The sequence below is a fragment of the Hyposmocoma kahamanoa genome, unplaced genomic scaffold (genome assembly GCF_003589595.1).
Source record: "Hyposmocoma kahamanoa isolate Upper Pololo Valley unplaced genomic scaffold, ASM358959v1 80, whole genome shotgun sequence".
Lineage (NCBI taxonomy): Eukaryota > Metazoa > Arthropoda > Insecta > Lepidoptera > Cosmopterigidae > Hyposmocoma > Hyposmocoma kahamanoa.
Window position 1 is genome coordinate 9,698,890 of NW_020654051.1, and position 14,891 is coordinate 9,713,780.

The window sequence follows — 14,891 nt, forward strand, 5'->3', positions numbered from 1 at the left end:
TGGTGAGCGACACGCCTGTCTATAACAATTGCAGTCCAACTCAGAGCTTTAAATCTCAAAGATCTGAGAGGCACTGTCACTGCGCTCGTTACCCTGAGACATAAGTTGAAAAGTCACTTGTGCCTATAATTTCACCAATTACAGGCACATGGGACTTAATTTTACCATTTGTCGGCAAAAATAGGTAAGGTGGCAGTACTTCACTGGTCGAACTCTATCACATGAAGCTCTACTGCTACTAAAACTGCATAACTAAAAGATTGCATCCGTGATTCGAATAAGCGTTTCAAGTTTAACTTTGTCCTCTAAAATGTAATACTGCATGTCACTCTATTTAAAATTGAAAAAATTGTTAACAAGATTCGGTATTTAGAAACGTAGAACAACCTGCGCAAAACGTGTCGCGTTTCGGCAATGTCAAATATCGGCCATGGAGCATTATCGGATATCCTCCTGCCACCGCAAATACCCAATCGCGAAATCTCACATGCGGTTCAAATGCAAATAAGCTTTCACTTCGCAAAGTGACATTTCTTTTAGTGTATTCCATTCAGTGCGATGGTTTTTTCATAAGATTTACTTGGACTATTTTTAGCATAACACTTATATACAAACTTGCTATCCAGTGGAGCTACTATTGTCAAAATGTTATCAAATAAGTATGGTCTTATTAACATGTTTTCGTACCGTACCAACAGCAAGTACTCATAACTACTTATATTGTGTTTCCTATACACGTAACAAATTGTATGTTGAGTGTGTGTGCGTTATTGCACTGCACACTTACATAACGGGAAAGAATTACCTGTATACAATTTTAAAATTTTAAGTACTCGGTATATTTTTAATGGAGTGCAAAACCGGCAAGCGCTCGAATTGTCACCTGATAGAAATTCAATTAGGACCTACGAAAGATCAACAAAGAATTTAATTACCATTAATACTGGTTTCACAAGACGTTTCCCTTTACATTGGACAATGTGCTAATACAACTTTTTTATTCTTTTTATTTATAGAGCATTGGCTATAGAGCCATCAGCTTAAAAAGGTAACAAATAATAAGGAAATTTAAAACATTAATTCATGTAAAAACTCAGGGACCAGGTAATTAGTGTGATTGTCTAGCACATCATACATCACTTTATTAATATGAGGCCTATAATAATAATAATTTCTGTATATACCTAATAATATTTCTCCTAGAATAGATTATTAAATGTAGTGGAATAGAGCTTACGTCACACCCCGGACGCTCCATACAACAGTCGATAATTATTTACCTACTACTACTACATACAGCAAGGCGCTATCTGCACACGCGCAAATGTGTGCGTGAAGTGGCAGGGTTACCCATCACTTTCTTGCACTATTACGTTACGTGATCAGAGCGGCAGCATAGGGAAAATTCTAACGCGAATCTATTATCTATGATTCTGTTAATAGAATCCAGAATCCTAATAATTACACATGTTTATTATGTATTTATATCGATATAATGTCATATTTTTCATTAATTCACTAACTAGTTATTATATTTTGTTTTAGTTATTATCTAGTTGTTATATTTTGGACATGTACTTTTAAATAACATAAAAAAAGGTATTTGAAATTGTGTATCCAAGTTGATCATCATTAATTAGGTATATTCGCTACTTACGTAATATTTATCGGCCATATGAATTGAAAATTCGAGAACCCTTGTCTACTAGCTCACGAAGTCATGACTCCTCATTATAATATATAATAAATAAGTATTTTTATACATACATATATTACTCTGCAGTAAATAAATGAAGAAAACAATAACTGAATGAGTCTCAGACAAGTTTTTTTACTTATTTCGTTTCATCTTTCGGAAAATGATGATAAACAACCGTACACAGCACAATTCACGATCATCATAAATAGTAACGTAAAATGATGTTTTATATTAACGTACAAGTTTCGAAATGAAAACTATATTCAAATATCAAAGCCGTCTTCGCGAGAAAACGGCTCGCCGGCAGGCTTGTTGTCGTTCAGTCAATGTGACCGGCTATGTGCGGGGCGTGGTGCAGTATACATATAAAGCTAGAGAGGGCCGGAGAGTGTCCGTTCTCTTTACTTTTTGTTCTCTGCTTACGTATTAATCTTTGTGAGAGACAGGAGCCTGAACCAGGAAAATTCTGTATCTTACGACTCCTGGTAAGGTTACTTATATGTTTGTCAAATCAAATCCAAACATTTATTTCTTTGTAATACACGGGTTACAAGGGCGTAACAATAATGAATTTTGAAACACTGTGATCCGCCTTTTTTTGATAACCAGTGACGAGGCGAACAAGTCGTGCCCCTGGTGGTAAGGGACACTCAGAGCTTTAAATCACAAAGACCACAGATCTCACACTGCCACTGCGTCCATCACCCTTAGACATAAGTTGACAAGTCCCATGTGCCTGTAATGTCGCCTTCCTTACCCTTCAAAACTACGACGCAGTAGTGCTTACATTGCAGCTTGGTGGCCGAAATAGGTAACATGACGGACTTCCCTGGACTAACTCTTTCACAAGAAACTCTGCTGCTACTAAAACCGCCTTGTGGCATATAAAGCTTTCATAATTTTTACGTAATTTTCATTCAATAATTCGCAATACACTATAATCATGCGATCCGATTAATCACAACCTAATACTAATAGAACATAATGTCAATAATAGAATATAACAATTGTAGATTTAATAAGTTTGTCAAACTATTTAAATTAAAAAAAATAGAATATATGAAATGTAAATTTTATAAGAAATCTTCAATATTGTCGAATGCGATATCATTCACGTAATTCAATACTAATTTCGTAAATTCTGCACAATTGTTGTAATTCCTAAATTTCCACGTGGCAGTTTGTCCATACGTAAATCGGCTGTACGATTTGCAATGCATTGTATGCGATTTCACTGCACAAAGACCTAAGGGAACTTAACCATGTTTCGGTACTCTTATGAATGACCTTATAAGCGCCTTGAAGCATTTCCGGGAATACTAACCCTGTATTTTTTTTTATGTATTTATCATTTAAAACCTACCCAGCAATGTTTCTATTCGCATTTTAAACCACTAAGGTTCGTAGTAATGCGAACTGTATACACACAATACATTTTATTTATTTACAAACTTTGGATTTTTTTTCTATTTATATTCTTAAATCACAAACTTACTTAGCCATTTACAAAGTTTGTCATTTAAACAATTCATTTAAAGTTACATAAAATTTCTGATAAATTATGCCAAAGTTACGGAAAACAATTTAGTAATACATTAAATCAACAAAATTACAATAAATAAGTATAACATACCTAACAAATTTTACTTGCAAGTACAGTATGCACATGTGTGTGTGTGTGTGTGTGTGTGTGTGTGTGTCTGTGTGTGTGTGCGTGTGTGTGTGTGTGTGTGCGTGCGTGTGCGTGTGCGTGTGTGGGCGTGCGTGTGCGTGTGTGTGTGTATGTGTGTGTGTGTGTTTCGTATGTGTAAATGTGTGAGCATGTATGAATTGCGTATGTGTGTGTTTGTGAGTGGGTGTGTAAGCTCTGCTTACATGTGTTGAATTTGCTAACAGAAAAACAGTATGTAATATTTAAGTAATTTGCATAAATAATCTATCATTAACTCTTTTTCAAGTTTTTCATTTCCCTGCTTAGTTAACCTTTAAACTCGGTGACCCATTTGGTTACAATTAAATTACTAAATTTCTTGAATTCTTAGAAGCATTAGTTTCTAAGTAAGGCAATGCTTAAGTTGCTTCTTGTTCTATGCTCGAGGCGTCGTCGGGTGCAGTGGCCGATCCTCCGATATCCGTAGAGCACGCACAAGGTGAAGCAACCTAGAAAGGGCAAATCGGAGCAATATAAAACGCGAACGTCATCCAATTTTATTCAGAAAACATTTGAATATCCCACTGACAGGACAATCAAAAATTGTAACAATGTTTACTATATCGGTAAGTGGATTTTCAACCCTCAACTCTGCGGTCCATAAAACTTTTGGCGGATACTTTGCGCTTACAGCTGTGTTCAAAGAAAATCTTAAACGTTCGCGAAATCTTTTAATTCGAATTCGCTCCATTGAAAATAAGATTGTATCTTATTTTCTAAGACCCACGCGTTACACAAAATTTGCATATAACCCGCTTTTGTTACAGTTAACTTTGATATCGGCTCTCGTTGCCATTGGTTCATGTGGACGACTGGAACCTCAATATCTTCCTCCTCGACCTGGAGGTAGCGGAGTGGGGACGAGCGGAGGAGGAGCATTTAGTGGAGCAGGGTCTGGAGGATTTCGTAGTTCAGTAGGATCTTACAGCGGCGGCGGTGCCAACATTCCTATTACAAAATATGAAAACGTTAACAACGGAGATGGATCTTACCGTTACAGGTAATATGTGTGTGTGAATGTGGTGAAATTACTTTCTAGATAAGTAGACAAAGCTAAAAGATCGCTACTTCACTAAATAAGATTTATACAGCTTCGAATATTCTTTCTATCATTGAAAACAAATCCACGTTAGCCACAAGCAGCATCTCAATTCAGCTTTCGTATAATTTCAGCTTCGAAACGGGCAACGGCATCTCCGCACACGAGAGCGGTTCTCCTCGTGCTCCTGGTCCCGAAGGCCCTGCAGTGACAGCTGAGGGTGGCTTCTCGTACAACGCTCCCGATGGTCAACGTATCTCCCTGACTTACACCGCTGATGAAAACGGCTTCCATCCAGTCGGCGCCCACCTCCCCACTCCGCCACCAATACCTGCAGAGATCTTGCGGTCTATTGAATTTAACCGCCAAAACCCCAATTCGTAAGTGCAAAAAAATGTACAGTTGTTCTTAGTAACTACTCTATTAGTATTAGGTGGTGTTTTTGGAGAAAATACATTTTCAAACAATATTCGCCCTGTATCGAACACTTTTACACATAAAATTCTAAAAAAAAAACTAAATATTTTTTTCGGATTGGTTTTTTCAAACAAACCACCAGTCAGCAGTGACCATGGTGTCTGTAAAGGGCCTGAATCGTTGGTTTGTTTGAAAAAACAAATATTTTCTATATGTAGCAATCGTGAAACCTAAGAATTCGATAAATATTTTTTATTCGCGAAGATTCGAATTGCTTGCAGTTGTTTCTACTGAGAAATGACCCGTGTGATACTGTACAAATTTATACTCATTTCTTACAATACTTTGTATCTTTTTATAGGGAAGGAGCATATAACCCGGGTTCGGGATCCAGCGGTACCGGTGGTTACCACTACTGATCTCATGAGTAAACTTCCAAAAATTTAACAGCAAGCAAACTACCTAATTGCAATTGACCTTCGAATACTGCGTAACGATATTTTATGTCAAAATGGATATAGGATATAAAAAACAGCTTTATTAGCGAATGTCACAGAGTGAATACAACGAAACTGACACAACAAAACTGGAAAACAACGACCTCACGATATGGACTGTGATACCACGAATAAGCATGCACTAATTTAATTTATGAATTAAGTTTATAATAAGTACGTCCACTGCTATGTGTAAATGAACAAGCGATTATAAATAAATTATGTTCAACGAACTATATGCACTTTTTTAAGTTTCCATTTCGTTATACTTAATTTTTTGTGGTCATTATAATCAATTCATTTTTAACAGTTACAAAATTGCGGCTTTTAACAAAAGAGGAGGAAAACCTTCTTTACAAGATAAAGATCCTCATTATTTCATTGAATAAAATAAAACCTGAAAACATTTTACAAAATTTATCTCATAATAATATTATAATATTATGATATAAATTAAAATATAATTTCATAATTAAGATAAAAAATGTACTTACAGATAACGAATAATAATAGTAATAGTGCCAGATAATTACACCAATTTTTTGGTCTCAAACTAGGGAATTCCCTGTACTAAGAGTATCAAACGACGGGATTCTTTTTTTTTTAATTTTTAGCATTACTGCGTTTCGGTTTTGAAGTCGAAGGGTGCAGGTGAAATTGCAGGTACATTGGAATTTTCAACTTATGTCTCAGAGTGATAAGCGCAGTGGCATTACCCTTCAGATCTTTGCGATTCAAAACTCGGAACGGCTCTGCAACTGTTAAGGACAGGCGTGTCCCTTACCACCAAGCGCACAACTTGATCTTCCCATCACTTTGTATCTTAAAAAATATTTCACTGGGCCACATAATTCGTGAAACATGTTAGGTTTGGACTATCAACTTCACAGCTCCAGGAAACAATCTTGTACTCTCCAAATAAAGTATTCTTATAAAGAAGCAGTAAAATCGTACACATTGAATGAAGTATTTAAAACAATTTGGGTTCATTGTTTAAATATTCAATTTCTATTTGAAAGTAGAATCATAAAAGTACCGTTCTTAGCTACCTACTATGATAATTTCCTTGGATGCGTTTGATTTCAGTGATGAGGAATAAGAAATATTTGCATATTTCATAACTATCGTTTGTTCTCACCATATAGAGCGAGAAATGTACGTGGTGAAATTATTTTTATTCAACACTAAAGAATAACGGAACAAATAATTTATATTTGCACATATTTTTGCGATTTATTGTTTATTTGATTTAATTTTTTTAACCGACTTAATAAAAGGAGGAGGTTCTCTATTTGACTGTACGTTTTTTGTTTATTTTATTTATGTTACACGATAACTCTGGCATTTGTAAACCGATCTTGATGATTCTTTTTTCTTTCGTTGGAAAGAAAACTCAGAACCTAAAGAAAATATTCTACCTCTAAGGGTGGCAAACTAGGGGATAACATTGAGGTCGGTTTTTTTAGTACTCTGTCTCTGTACTGAGATTATACGAAAATCGATTCAAGTGCGTACGACGTAATAATTCTTTGGATCGAATTGTTCTCTTTCGTTCTTCGTTATTTTGACCAACGTTATATTGATCATACGTCAAAAGTCAATGATCTTATATGTATATGGCTATGGAATACTCATGTATCGAGAATGTTGGCAGCAATAGAACTCCTTGTGGAAGAGTTCGTCCTGGGAAGTACTTGCCACCGTAAGAGTGCTAGTGCACACGGATTTGTCAACTTTATGTGTCAGTGCGACAGGTACAGTGTCAGTGCCCCTCATATGGTTTGAGTAGCACCAGCGGCTCAGCTTGTTCGTCCCGTTACAATATGTATTGGAACCTATTGTAGTTTTGTTAGTTATTGTAATAATTTAAAATGTACAACTCATTTGATTTGTCAGTTGTGAAAATTTAAATCATTGATTATTGATTGATATTGAAATTTTGAAAATTTATTATTTATAAAAGAGACCTATAACCATTTTGTTATTACCGCCTGAGCTTGAACAGTGAGCTAGAGGGAAAAAAAAGGTAGAAAACACACGGCGTACACGTATTTTTCGAGCTCGGTTGTTTGGACTTTTTATTGTAAAAGTTTATTAATATAAACTTTATTTAATTACACAGTAAATAAAGTTCACTGAGGTTAAGTGGCTGTATGTCCTGTATTATATTACATGATCAAGTAAAACAAATCCAATAGAATGTTTTCATTTTATTACTTAAAATCTAACGAAACATTCTTACATACGTTTCGTTTTCTGTATAAGAAGTTGTCTAATTTTTATGATGTAACTGTTAACTCTCATACTTTCAGAGATGAGAAGTTATCGTATTAGATAGCCATACCAAGAGATAATGTTGTCAGTATTTTAACCACAACTGCTGGATTAATTTCCCACGACAGAACCTGCAAAATGATAGCTTTGTTATCCCTTTGAATAGCTATGGGAATATGGTAACTTTTCTTTCTACGGAGCGATTACATTTGCGACTGTATATAGAAAACCATATTCTGTGTTTTGATGAAGCTAGAAAGGTACAACTTTATTCTACAAAATAAAAACAAAAGAAATAATATTTCTACAAAACTCTAAAAAAGAACTCTTCCAGCCACCCAGGGCACAGAGACCAAACACAATAAGCGGGCAACGGCGAGCTAAAGTGTCTTTTTAACCGACTTTAAGAAAAAGGAGGAGGTTCTACTACTAATTATTGTATGTTTTTTTTGTATGCGTGTTACGCGATAACTCCGGTATTTGTGAACCGATTTTGATGATTCTTTTTTGTTAGAAAGAGGGTACCTCCATTACTATGGGGTTATATAGGACTACTGTTCCATTTAATTTTGAAGAAAATCGTTCACGTCTAAGGGTGGCTGTTCACGCATGAAGATTCGTTGTACTATATTCGTTATACTGTAACCGCAATCAAAGGGTAACTTTTTAAGCATTCAATTTATTTAATCAAACGATTTGTGTGACTTGCAATTCATAAGACAACCTATAATCAAATGAAATTTTGATACGTTTTCAACAGGACCACATTTCTAGCCTTTTTTAATAGTAACAAATTGTTCATTATAGTAAATGACCTTGTTATTATTATATTCATTTTTCAGTTAAATAGTGTAATAACAATAATCTTCGATTTAGGTATGTTATGTTTCACCTATGTTTTGTAACCTGATAGTTTCACTTTCACGTAGAATAATATAAAAATTTTATAGAATGTCTACACAAAAGTAACAATTAGTAGTAGAGCTTAGTAGCAGTAGAGCGCCTTGTGAAAGACCTTACCTATTTCTGCCGCCAAGCAGTAATGTCAGCATTACTGTATTCCGGTTTTGAAGGGTAAGGGTGCTGGTGAAATTACTGGCACATAGGACTTGTCAATGTCTCAGGGTGACGGGCACAGTGGAGGCGCCCCTTAGATCTTTGCGATTTAAAGTTCTAAGTGGCACTGCAACTGTTATGGAGAGGCGTGTAGCTTACCACCAGACGCACGATCTTGTTCGTCCCGTCACTTGATATTATAAAATGAAAATACTTGGACTTCGATATGAAACTACACTCATATTTACAGTACTTTAGGAAGTAGTTCGTATTATCCTATAGCTGTATGGGCTATCGGATGATACGAACTTAATATATAACTTTACCTATATATTTATATATTCCGTTGAATCTAAAGCAAAATTTGTTACACACAATACATGCCTGTTCTTTTTCATGACGTGTGAAACTGAGACCTAAATCCTTACCAGCAGGTACCACGATTTCGATTAACTAAGGCAAATGATTCTTTCATGAGGAACTGAATATATTAAGATTTTCATTTCCTAAGTTTAAAACTTACATTAAAAGTATTTTAATTGAAAAGTCATATTACATAATCTCAGTACAGAGTACTAATAAAACCGACCCCAAAAGTACGTAGAATTTGCTAAGTTTTAGTTTGCTATTTGCTAAGTTTTATTGAAATATCCCCTAGTTCGCCACTATACAGGACTTGACACTAGATATAATAAAAATCGATTCTTACTACTCAAAGTATATTGAGAGAAAAACGCCTTAAATTGGAGCAATAGCAAAATCAACCATTAAAATAATTGCTCCTAAATTAAAGTTTAGGCGCTATTTATAAAAATGAATCTTCATGCGTGAACGGTCACCCTTAGTGGTGGATGATTTTCTTCAAAATGTAATGGGACCACTATGGAACTACCCCCTTTCCAACAAAAAATAATCATGAAAATCGGTTCACAAATACCGGAGTTATCGCGTAACATACATAAAAAAGAACATAGAGTCTAATTGAGAACCTCCTCCTTTTTTGAAGTCGGTTAAAAATTGAAGACTATGTGTTAGATAACGTATGTATGGAACAACATGAGGCTAGATTCCACACAGTTATGATTCAAAGTGTATTCCATTGAAAAGGCAATCCCTAGAGTTTCTTGTTCGTTCTTCTCAGGTCAGCGAGCAGTGAACGAGCAGTAGCTTAAAAATTTTACCTATGAATGAATGATTATTTGACTTTGACTTGACTTTACTCAGGGAGTTCTATTCCGCAGGCATTCGAGGAACTAAAATAAAAATGTGTAGCCACATGATACTGGAGAGGCAATCGGGGACCAGAAGTAGTAATGTGCGTACATCGGCCTAATGACACATCTACGCCCCGAAAACTGCAGAACTGCCTGAACAACTGAGAGCGAAAGCTAGTGGAAAATGTATGAAAATAAGTAGACTTTTTTATAGATTACAACGGCAAATATATATGGTAAAATTACATTCACATGGGACTTGTCAACTAATATCTCAGGGTGACGGGCACAGTGGCAGTACCCTTCAGATCTTTGTGATTAAAAGCTCGTGACACTGCAACTGTTATGGACAAGCGTGTCGCTTACCAACCGACACACAACTTCTTCGTCCCGTCACATAGTATCATAAAAAAAAACAAAGACATCAACCAACTAGTAAAAATTACTATCCTCGTAACAGTAACTTTAGTGTCTCCGAGTGAGGTTCGCCACTTGTCATTGTTGTATGATTCTGATGTACTGGTGTAATTTCACTTTTACAGTCTAAAAACCTTTCGATGACCTTGCTGTAAGATGCGAATATAGGGCGTAGTACCTGACCTACGAACTTTTGGGTGTTCCACGCGCATTATTAAGCCGACTTAAGTGGAATGTTCTTTCATCTGTACCTACAATATTTGACGTGTTCAAGGCAACAATGGCATAGATTCAATATAAAAAGATCCCGAAACTAGTGCAGATCATTCTGTGATCAGTGTTGTTCAGAACCACTTGTTAATCAGTTCTTAAATTTTTTTAATACAATTTCAATATGGTGTCCTTAAAGGTAGAAAATACACTATATGTATCTGTTTTGATAACAAAATATATCGATACTAAGTATGGGGATGAAGGGGCGTAAAAGTCTCAATTTTATTATAAAAGTTTTGTTTATGTATTCGGGTTCAATTTTCAAGCTCTTCTACTCAAAATTTTGTTATTCGCCAAAAATGTTTTTTTTACGTAAATAGTCACAAAAATAAAAATAAATTAACTAAAACTTTTAAAAATTAGATAGTTTTCATGCGTCTTGTAATCTATGTGGTTTGATGTTTATACTCTTTCTTAAGCGAAATGTCGATATATTTTAATTGTGGTTGCTTATTACCGCCAGGACCACCCTCTGATTCACCCTCTAATACTTTGGTGACAATTCATTCTGTCATGCCGCCTTCTTTTCTTATTATATGTAACATTTTTAATAATTTAATCATGTTGTTTATCAGATCGTATCAGCCCTAGCTTTACTCGCTATGGTATCCGCCAGCGGAAACTTCAACGCAGGATACAATGGTGGTTACAACAGTGGCGCTTACAATAGCGGCGGATACAGTGGTGGGGCGCACATACCTATCCTGAGATACGAAAATGTTAACAACGGCGATGGGAATTACAGATACAGGTATCATAAATTACCAGAGTATGTCAGTGTTTTTACCAAACACTATCTACCAACAAAACAACATTAACAACAATCGTGGTTGATAACTAAAAAATAGGATCTTTTGAGTTTTTTATGATATCAAATGACGGGAGGAACAAATCGTGCGCCAGATGGTTTTTTATTTAATTTAAATGTAAATGTGCATACGACCTCCATCTCACCTGATGGAAAATAAGCGACAAGCTTGTCCATAACAGTTATAGTGCCGCTCAGAGAGTTAAAGCAAACTACTACCGTGCCCTTTAGAACGGTAGTACTTGCCCTGGAACATAAGTAGACAAGTCCCAGGTGCCTGTAATTTCATCAGCACCATTAGCACGCTGGCGCACTACATCCGGCTTGTATTCGTTCAAATCTAGAAAACTCGGACCCACTTCGAATGTCGCTTGTGCACTAAGGGTCATATTCTAGAACTCTACTAAACGCTCAAGTCCGGATTTGAGTATGGTTTAAAGCACTCGAAAACATACTCAAGTCCCTGCCATTAGAGTCGTATTTCCAGTGCTTGTGTTGCCAGTGCAATCATGACCTGAGCATTGAATAGCGTTCTAGAATACGACCCTAAGTCCGATTCCAATCCGAGAAAATACGAATATCGCTTGTACACCTTAAGATAAAATGACACTTCGGACACCTGTGACATTTCGGACCGTCATTTCTCGGATTCGGAACTCATACGAATCGGTTTTAGTGGCCAAACGCTCTTACCCTTCAAAACCGAAACGCAGTAATGGTCACAGACTGCATGGCGACAAAAATAGGTAAGGTGGCTGAACTTCCCTGGACTAACGCTTTCACAGGGAGCTCTACTGCTACTAAGTTAGACATATTAATTTCAAAAAATACTTTTACGTATTTGTGATCTGACATTGGGGCGTGTTTTTATATTAGTTCCAAAAGCACCGCGTGAGTTAGCACGCCACTAGGTACCCACGTTAATATACCTTCGATATTGTTGTTGTAGCTATGAAACGGGCAATGGGATCTCAGTCCACGAGAGCGGTTCTCCTCGTGCCGCCGGTCCCGAAGGTCTTGCAGTAACAGCTGAAGGTGGATACTCCTTCCGCACGCCTGACGGTCAACAGGTTTCCCTCACCTACACCGCTGATGAAAACGGTTTTCACCCGACGGGCTCCCATATTCCCACACCTCCTCCGATTCCTGAGGCTATCTTAAGATCCCTTCAATTTAACAGGCAAAACCCTTCAGCGTAAGTATGTCAAAAATTAAACATCTTTATAGTTGAATAATCATCGTCACCATTATCAACCCATTTGTATGTCCCACTGCTGGGCACGGGTCTCCTCTCAGGCGAGGGTTTAGGCCATAGTCCTTGTGAACCTTCTTCGACGTGCAGGTTTCATCACGATGTTTTCCTTCACCGAAAAGCACATGATAAATTTCATATTAAATTTCGCCAAAAAGTCAAACCACTACCACGACTTCAATAATTTCTTATTTTGAATAAAGCGAAATTAATTGGTTTTTTTCACTATTAAACTAGATACTAAAATATTCAAAAACAGCGACAAGCTGTGGCCATATTTCCAGGATACCAGCGTTTCTTGGCAGTTCTTCACAGTGAGCAAGTATTCCGTGTCACATTAATAAACATTTTTATTTTTTTTAGCGGTGACGGCGCCTACAATCCGGGCGGCTATCGCTACTGAGTCAAAAAAGTTAGACAACGGACCTGGGCTACTCTGATGGACTATGATAGCGATGAAACGCAAAACTTTTTATCTTTACGATATTTATTTTGCACTTTTTTATTTTAACAATTTTTGTTTAATTTATTCGTAAAAAGCTTTAAGTAAACAATTATTTATTAATTTAAATCTTTTATTCTTTTTAAATCACAACTGATTAAAATACGCCTTACTCTTAACGACAACGAGTATTTGGTAAGAAGCCTAATTTGCTTTTGATTTGAGTATAGTAAATTATAATTCAATTACTTACTTATATTGCTTCATTTAAATACCGGAATAACATAAATATTTAAGCCCATGTCCAACCAACATATATAATTTGTACTAAAACACATTTCCATATTGAAAACTGACCTAACAATGATGACTATATCAAATTAATTGATATGTAGTTTCGTTCAGCCGAATGCGAAAATCAAATGGAGCAGAAATCGATTCGTTAATTCTTGCTTTGTATTCCTGGTGGCCGTGATGGCGCTTACACTGCAGGACACCACAAAGCCAATACAACTAAATCAATAACTATAATATTTATTAAAAAAAATTAAACTTTGCCTATATGTATACATACAAACTGAAAGTAAAAAGTTTACGATCGGTTACCGGAAAGTGCGCGAAACCGGATTCAACCCCTAGTTGACTCTGCATCATAGTTCACCACCCTTAGCGGTATAACAATAATAATAACGCACACACTCAACATAGCCCCGCACTAGAAAAAACCTGTGTGGCGGGTGCCATGGACACACACATAGGCAACGAGAAATTACATCCAAACTCACGAGCTATTTAAACGTAGGCGATACAAATATTTCTCCCGGCCCGCGAATCGAACCTGGGACCTCTGCGTGGCAGTCCGGCATGGTAACCATTCGACCACAGAGGCAGTTACGCAGAGGTGGAATATTTTCTTGAAAAATTTAAATGGGACCAATACAGAGTTACCTTCATTCCAACAAATAAAGAATCATCAAAATCGGTTCACAAATACGGGAGTAATCGCGTAACATACACAAATACACAAAAAAACAGTCGAATTGAGAACCCCCTTTTTTAAGTCGGTTAAAAAGATATACGCGAATGGCGAGCAAAGTTAAATTTACTGTGGTTGAGCATTCGATATAATGTAAATGTTAAAAAAGATTTCAACTTTTGATTAATAACACTGAACACGTTCATTGGAACCTGGACAGTTTTACCTAGGTCGTATAGATAAGTACGTAGGAAATGAAACAATTTTTTCGAACTGAATGAGTCGGCCGGGACCGCGGGATCTATAATGGCCCGAAACGTTGGTTAGTTTGATAAAACAAATGTACGTGATTTAAACACGAAAAAAAAATAGTTTCATTTTCTATGTGTAACAATTGCGAAAACCTAACAATTCGATACGTATAAGCTTAGAATAATAACGCATAGAATGATAGTTTCATATCAAACGAACTGTCACAAGTGAGGCAAAAACCAAATTCATGTAGGCGTAAGCAACTTGTAACTACGCTCGTCGGCACGCACACAAATATACAAATAATGATGCCATGGAATAACATTTCCCTCAAAAGTGGGGAAATTGTATCTTGCTTAACTCATCATTAAGTTAAAGGTGCCTACAGATTTACCAGACATTGTCGATCAGGTGCCTACAGATGTGCTCGGTTTTGTCGATGAAAAACGAATATAGCACTTATTTGTAAATCCAAGATGGCGGACACGATTTTTCAAAATATGCTATATGGGTATCCTTTTCGAGGTATTTGGGGATGCTCATTACGAATATGGCACTCATTTC

At 36.3% G+C, this 14,891-nt stretch overlaps 2 protein-coding genes across 2 annotated transcripts; both read left to right on the plus strand.

Annotated features, from left to right (window-relative positions):
* Nucleotides 1–3,932: 3,932 nt before the first annotated feature.
* On the plus strand, nucleotides 3,933–5,528 carry LOC113233829 (pupal cuticle protein 20-like). The gene is made up of 4 exons (XM_026469046.1): nucleotides 3,933–3,976; nucleotides 4,178–4,410; nucleotides 4,584–4,829; nucleotides 5,228–5,528. The coding sequence occupies exons 1-4, from the start codon at nucleotides 3,962–3,964 to the stop codon at nucleotides 5,283–5,285; spliced, it is 552 nt and encodes a 183-aa protein (XP_026324831.1). The 5' UTR covers nucleotides 3,933–3,961; the 3' UTR covers nucleotides 5,286–5,528.
* A 5,190-nt stretch (nucleotides 5,529–10,718) lies between these two features.
* Nucleotides 10,719–13,060, plus strand: LOC113233964 (pupal cuticle protein 20-like). Its single transcript, XM_026469201.1, has 4 exons — nucleotides 10,719–10,733; nucleotides 11,173–11,348; nucleotides 12,355–12,600; nucleotides 13,021–13,060. Exons 1-4 carry the CDS (start codon nucleotides 10,719–10,721, stop codon nucleotides 13,058–13,060), a joined length of 477 nt encoding a protein of 158 aa, XP_026324986.1.
* Nucleotides 13,061–14,891: the final 1,831 nt, after the last annotated feature.